General features: G+C 32.3%; 1 protein-coding gene across 1 annotated transcript; it reads left to right on the top strand.

Annotated features, from left to right (window-relative positions):
- Positions 1 to 233: 233 nt before the first annotated feature.
- Positions 234 to 3,108, top strand: LOC143078299 (uncharacterized). Its single transcript, XM_076253199.1, has 2 exons — positions 234 to 328; positions 1,586 to 3,108. The coding sequence occupies exon 2, from the start codon at positions 1,591 to 1,593 to the stop codon at positions 2,392 to 2,394; it is 804 nt and encodes a 267-aa protein (XP_076109314.1). The 5' UTR covers positions 234 to 328; positions 1,586 to 1,590; the 3' UTR covers positions 2,395 to 3,108.
- The last annotated feature ends 4,727 nt before the right edge of the window (positions 3,109 to 7,835 follow it).

The raw sequence follows: 7,835 nt of genomic DNA, 5'->3' as shown, positions 1-7,835 counted from the left end.
TGAAAAACTTTCTTATAAACATGCAATCGAAGTACACAGTTATACCCTCTTACTTTATTATTTGTGGGGAAAGATCATTCATCGAATATATTTAACAATTCATGTTTAACTCCTTTTTTATGAATTATGCAACCATGTGATAGATGGCATTATAATATTGCAAGAAAATAAACATCAGGTCATTGCTCTAAAATTAAGTGCAGGAAGTTCCTTTGTAACTTATAGCCTTACCTTTTCATTTTAAAGTAAACACGGATACACTTTTTGCCCAGGTATTTAAAGATATTTATAACATTCTGTTGTTCTTGATGGGAAAGAACCGAAGCAGGTAGGTTATACTTCTTTGAAACAATATCAAGGTAAATTTGCTAATTAATAAAATGCATAGAATAAATATTATTAACTGATCTCAAAGATACGTTATTACAGATAATTGATTTTTCTATCCTGTAAAACCGGTTTTTTTTTCTGTTAATTTTCGGAATAGTATATGATATAATACATAAAATTGAAATATATTTTTTTCCATCAAATAATTTTGATGTCATAACTTGAATTATAAGAATGTGTTAATTTTTTACATAATATAAAAAAGAAGATGTGGTATGATTGTCAATGAGACAACTGTCCACAAGAGACCAAAATTACCCAGACATTAACAACTATAGTTCACATGATATTGGGATAACTCACAATTGTCCTATAGATAAAAGCAACAGTAGTATACCGCTGTTCAAAACTCATAAATCCATGGACAAAAAACAAAATCGGGGTAACAAACTAAAACCGAGGGAAACGCATTAAATATAAGAGGAGAACAACGACATAACACTAAAATGTAACACACATAGACAAAATCCCACGAGAATAACAAATATAACATATATATATAACATCAAAACCAAATACATGAATTTGGGATAGACAAGTACCGTGACACGTCTTATCGCAATGTGAATTTACACTCAAAAATAAGAGAAAACAAACGACACAACGTTATAATGTAATACACACAGAAACGAACTATAATATAACAATGGCCATATTCCTGACTTGGTACAGGGCATTTTTAAAGGAACAAATGGTGGGTTGAACCTGGTTTTGTGGCATGCCAAACCTCGCACTTTTATGGCTACAGCGAAAATGTTCTGTATAAAAGCGAACATGTCATTTAAAAAAGAAAAAAAACATAGCATAAATGCGCAAACGTGACGCGTCGTGATTTTACCATTTGGTTACTTGAATATGTTTAATAATCAAATAATATCGCCATTAACTTTTTACCCAATTTTCGAAAGAGTACAAACGATGAATGTTTAAGATTTTTTTTTAAGCGTAATAATATCGGGATGAACATTAACTATTATATCTATATTACATTTGGTGAAAATATGCGATTAAAAACAAAAGGGATATAATAAAATATCATAGATCGCAAATAATGCGCCAATACCATAACAATAAATAAATTTTAAAAAATGGGTCAAAATATATTTGTCTGTCTTTTTATAATTATTAATAAACATTTAAAAACAAATCAAAGTTTTTAAAGCATTAATTTAGTTCTTTTCTATTCTTCTTGCAGAAAAGATGAACATCTCAATAATTTACATCAGTTTGATTTTTATTCTTGTCATTTATGACAATTGTTTGGGCCATAGATCCTATGGAGAAAATTATCGCAGAAGACACGGACGATTATCAAGACAAAGACCACGATCAAGTACTTTTGGCAGAAGATTTGGGAATAAAGCCATACGAAAAGGTCTACCGTTGAAAGATCCCCAAATAATTGCTAGCACTACTGAGCAGGTAGCACTTTCTAATATTGACAGAAATATCAATATGAATTTAACAGGAGGCGGAGGTGGTGGCGGGGGAGGAATCGATCCAGGCGGAAATGGAGGAAATCTTACTACTAATTTATTTATCAATAAAATCAAGACAATTCACACTAGTGATGGAACAATAATCAAAGTTAAACCTGGTGATGGTCGAACATTGGAAGCACTTAAATTGATCATTGACGGAGGAGGTGGCGGGGGAGGAGGAGGAATAGGAAAAGGCGGTGATGGAGGAAGTATATTTACAACCTTGACAATCAACAAATTAAAGACTGTTTTTAGAAATGGAGCAAATTTAACTGTTGCTGAAGTTCAAAACCCTCTCCGTGGACTCAGTTTGGAGATTAATGGCGGTGGTGGGGGTGGCGGCGGTGGACCAGGCCAAGGAGGCGATGGTGGTGATTTGGTTACAAATGTTGTCATTGGAAAAGCTAAAACAGTCAAGAAAAATGGCGCTAGAAGAAGAAAAAAGAAAAAGGATCGGAAATTAAAAAGGATGTTGAAGAGGAAGAGGAAGAACAGAGACAAGATTAAGCCATTACCTAATTAGTAGTAGTGATTGGAAGCAAAACACAAAGTTATCAAAAGAACTTTGACAAAAGGCTTCACTCTTTCCTGAATATATCAGCAATGGCTTAAAAAAGTTGATGGTTAATTTCAAACTGATTAAATATGTACGAACCAAAATTCCACCCAAAATTAACCCATATTCAACGACAAAAAATCTTTCAACTTTACTGAATTCAGAAACTTTACTTACATGATCTGTTCAATTCTGCAAACATATTATCTTAAAACCGGCGCTTCTTACTTTACCCCAATTTGTCTCAATGTTAGATAACAATAAGGCATACAATTTGTTACTCAATTATTGCAGCAGAATGTTTCTTTATAAGAACACTTCCCTTCGATATTTATGTTTGCTGATGTTGTTATATTGATATACAAGTGTAAAACGTTATATTTGATTTGTATGATAGGTAGCGACTGCAACCCCGATATAAGTGGGACAATCTTGATTAAAAAGTAAAATTACAAAAAATCGTTTTGGATTCTATCTAAATTATATTTGTCTGTGTCATGTTTTAGTGATTGTTTGTCATTTTGCTCTGTGCTGTATATATATATTGGCTGTTATTATTCGATATAGTTTGATTTAACCCCTTTCATATATGTATATAATGTTTGTACATAGATGATATTTATTTCATAATGAAACGCCTCATTGGAAACGACTAAAAATAATAAAAACATCTATAAAATCTGTGTTGTTTGCTTTTTTTCATCTGAAACAATTTACCTGCATAACCAGAGTTATTGTATCCGTTTTTGCATGAAATAGAGGAGTAAAATGATTATAGTTTGAACTTGTAAAGCTTTAAATTTGAAAGTTATACACTGTATGAATATGTTTATAATTATCTATATAGATGATAAGCAAGAACTGTGACAATAAAATTTAACTGCCATGAGATAACACTACATCTCATATTAAGGCAAAAACAAAATAACTTACTCTTAGATCAAGAATTACTTCCATGATGTTGTTCCCGAAGCATAAAGGCAAACAAAATTATTCCAATATAATTTAGTTATAAAACACGTTAGGAGTCCAAATCTTTAGGTTTAGGTTTGAAACACTTTGACTACTTTCCCCTTGACTCAAAATTCGAAACACCGTTTCCTTTTCGTATTGACCTTTTCGTTCACAGCTAGTGTGTTTACATATAATATTCGATAATGATTCCTGTTGATACTTCTTCGTCAGGTCCTTTGATTAAACGAATTTCAGCAAATTACCCCATCAATGATATGGTATTCAAACTTTTTTGTTCTGCTTTGCTTTTGTTTTACTGTCTTTAAACATAAAAAGACATTGTACTTTGGATTCGTTTATATTCGTTTTTATCAATATTCGTAGATTTCGTTGGTACAGGGGAACCACGAATTAAAATGTTCAATGAATTACAAATTTCCAAAGAAATATGTGCAGACTTTGCGAAAAACCACGAAATTAAATATCCACGAAAATGCAAGTTTTACCCAATCCACAAAAATTGGTATCCACAAAATAAATGAATCCACAGTTTAGTTTCTTTCATATATATTCTGACATCGGACTCGGACTCCTTTAAACTGAGTTTTACTGTGTGTATTGTTATGTGTTTCTTAGTTCATTCATATGTTTTGGAGTTTATTGTGACGTCAATTTTCACAAAACAAGTACATAATAATATAATTCAGGGGCCAGCTGAGGACCACATCCGGATGACGGATTTTCTCACTGCGAGAAAGACGTATTGGTGACCTAAGGCTGTTGTCTGCTCTTTGGACGGGATGTTGACTCTTTGACATATCCCCCATGTCCATTCTCAATTTCATTGTTAGCGCTCAGACCTTGCTCTACCTGTGGCAACTGCTATGTTGATCACTGCAAGTTCAAATATCAACTTTGTTCCAAGTTCCAAAGTCCATTTTCAGCTTATAAATAGATATGTTTCATATATGAAAAGTGTGTATGTATTGTTGTCCTGCCATGTTTGCTTTTTGACTTGTCTATTTTATTTATGATTTTTGAATGACCATTTGATTTTTGCTCTTCTTTCTAACAAGAATCCACTTATGATATTATTTCTTCGCAACTTATATGGTAAATTCAATATTGCATCCTATACTAATTGATCTTCTTAATTATTTACTTGTTAAAATACTTTGTTATGACGATGTTTTACAACTTACAGATCGGTCTAGTTATAACCTGTACATCAAGTAAATTTGATGACCAGACATTCCGCCTGAGAAAAAATGTACCTAGTTACAGGTTTACTGCTCCAGTCCGTCCTAAGACCAAAGTCAGGTTGACATTGAAACAATAGTTGTATGTAACATGTATGTAATGAAACACATGTAGAGCTAAATGAAGTATGAAAAGTTCTAAACAATACCACATGTCAAATTAGTTCTCTTGTTGTTTTATGCATGATTTATCATTTTTAAATGGACAAGGAGACACCACGTGTAATTAAAAAAAAACAGTATATAAAGAATATTCAATTCTTTTTTAGCAGGAAAAACATTTAAAAGGTAAGTAATTATACTACATCTCTAGCTAGTTTCAAATCAATTTCAAATCTAATTTGTTTTGTTAAATGAATTCGAAGATTCGTACAGACATTTATGCTTATTTGAAATGAATTAATCAAGTCATACAAAAATAACCGAAAGGGATTCAAATACTCGTACACACACTAATGTTTTATTGATTGAATAGAGCCATCCATTTAGATACCATAAAGTTAACCGTGCAAGGTGATACTATTTCTGTTCATTTCGTTTTATTTAAATCGGACGTTAATGAGACATGTTATGGAACAGTGGTTTAGTCGTTTATTAGAAATATAAGCTACAATATCTACATCGTAAGCATGTTTTTATTTGTTTTTTTCTCAATTATAATTTCTGGACAGTAACATTTACACGAACTTAATAAATATATTTTTTATGTTTATTCAAAATCCGGTTTTTCAAATATTATTTTCAAAACGTTCCTAGTGATGAACAATCGAAATTCACGGATAGTTGAAATCGATTCTGAATATTTGAAAGTACTTAAGAAGGAAGACTAAGATAAGAATATATTTATATGTTTGGTCTGTTTTCTGTGATATCCATTTGACTTGGCTCGGTACTTATACATCCTGTCAATAAGCTTTTTTTATCTTTCCTTTTATGCTGGTGTGTTTTGTGTGTGTGACTTTTTGTGGGTTTTTTTTTTTTTTGGTACATATGAGGCGACTCTGTACTTTTAAAGATACCCCCGTTATTGCTTTTGTTCTATAATATGTCATTATAAATTTGAAAATACCTTGAACGACAAAATTATTTTACTCGCGTAGTGGTATTAACCATATGTAGATTCTTAAAAATTCTGAAGAACTTCTGGATAATTGTAAATCTCGGTCTTTTTCGGAAATAAGTTCTTTCAAAACATTTTATTTTTTAACCCTGTTTACCTCTATTCCCCATGTGAAATTATTATTTTTTTGAAAAATACTTTGAACGACAAAATTATTTTATATTTCTTCCTGTGTGACGTTTACATTTTCCGAAGTCTAACACGCGAAGCAATGAATGTAGTTTTAAAATTTCATGGATGCTTTTTGTGCTTTTTTGTTATTTTTTTATTTTTTTTTTTTTTTTCGATTATGACACAGTGATGACTGCTGTACCCATATTTTGACTATTTTACATAGTATGTCTGTTTTTTCACGCAAACGTTGTAAATATAATGGAATTTGATGCGACTGTCATAAAAGTGAGATGTTTGGCGCTATAAAACCAGGTTCAATCCACCATTTTCTACATTTGAAAATGCCTGTACAAAGTCAGGAATATGATAGTTGTCTATTCGTTTGATGTGTTTTATCATTTGGTTTTACCATTTGATTAGGAACTCTCCGTTTCGAATTTTACTCGGAGTTCAGTTTTTTGTGATGTTTTTTTAAACACTTATAATTTACTGCTTGGGCATCTTTTCTAGTGTATTCCTAAAGACTTAAAGGGAAAAGTGCATAACCAACTGCTTCCAAAAATGACTCATATGAAATGTCGTCATTAAGATATTTAAGAAACGAAAAAAGTCCTACCCCAAAAGCAAATGCTGATAATGTTGTTAGTGATAAAATATGTATTGTGTGTTAATTTCTAGCTCAAATTTGATTTTAACCAAACTGTAATAAAATTGTCATTTTAAGTCAGATTTGTTAAATTGAAGTATCATAGTAGAAACATATCTGTCCCGTCTTATCATGCTATCCATTTATCAATAGTGCTGGTGCAATTTCAAGGCCAAAAATATTAGGGTGTTAGACCAAAGATGTTAGGATTAAAACATGTATCCGTCTTTATTATTAACTTAAGCGCTGCAATTATACACGAATAAATTAGCTGTTTACAAAATTTTGAATTTTTCGACATAATGAAGATTTTCTATACCCGAAATTGATAACTTCGATTTCTAAATTAAAAAACACCTATCAAAATGTATGGTCTCAATTCTCTTCCACTTCGTACTTTATTTTGTCTTTTAACTTTTTTATTTTAGCGTTATGGGTGAATATATTATTGACAACGCATGTCTAACATACATTTTTATGTTGAGCCTGGTATCTATGTTAAGCCTATTTAAGAGTGCATTCGATTTCCTCAGAATTTGATTTATCTTGTTTTGTACCTTCTTGATCGATACGTGAGATTTAAACATTGGTCAACTTCTATTGTCTAAATTGTTGTTAATACTCTTTCAGAAAAGATGAACCTTTCAATTAGTTATGCCGTCGTTTTTTTGTTACTTGTCATTGATAACAATTGTTCAGCAGAACTAACAGACGACAACCAAGTCATAGAAACACGGGAAAAGGACACGGAAAAGAAAATCGAAGTTAAGGTCAAACCATTGAAAACAGATTTTGAAAATGCTAACAGTAATGCTCAAGAGGTCAACCATGCTCATAATAAAGGCAATTACAGTTTGAATATTACAGTGGGTGGTGGGGGTGGGGACGGAGGGATCACTGCAGGTGGAGATGGTGGTAGTATTAGGACTAATTTCGTTATCAAGAAAATAAGAACGATTCATACAAGTGAGGGACCAAAAACACTAATTAAAACAGATGATGGCCGCAAATTAACCTCCCTTAATTTGACCATTGACGGAGGAGGTGGCGGCGGAGGGGGCGTGATGAGAAAAGGGGGTGATGGTGGAGGTATAACTACAAACTTGTTGATCAAGAAAATCCAGACTGAGCATAGAAAAGGGTTCAAGGTCACTACTTCAGGATCTGAAAGCCCTCTACATGAAGTGAGTCTTAACATCAAGGGTGGTGGTGGCGGAGGCGGCGGTGGACCAGGTCCAGGAGGCAAAGGTGGGAACCTTGTTACAAATGTTGTAATAGGGAAACTACAGCAAAAAGATTCTAGAAATGGGTCTGT

The sequence above is a fragment of the Mytilus galloprovincialis genome, chromosome 6, assembly GCF_965363235.1.
Source record: "Mytilus galloprovincialis chromosome 6, xbMytGall1.hap1.1, whole genome shotgun sequence".
NCBI lineage: Eukaryota > Metazoa > Mollusca > Bivalvia > Mytilida > Mytilidae > Mytilus > Mytilus galloprovincialis.
The sequence above is the reverse complement of the archived record's forward strand: the minus strand, read 5'-3'. Positions and strand labels throughout refer to the sequence as shown.

Bases quoted from the DNA above. Each gene is read 5' to 3' on its own strand.
- LOC143078299 (XM_076253199.1), top strand. From the start codon at position 1,591: ATGAACATCTCAATAATTTACATCAGTTTGATTTTTATTCTTGTCATT.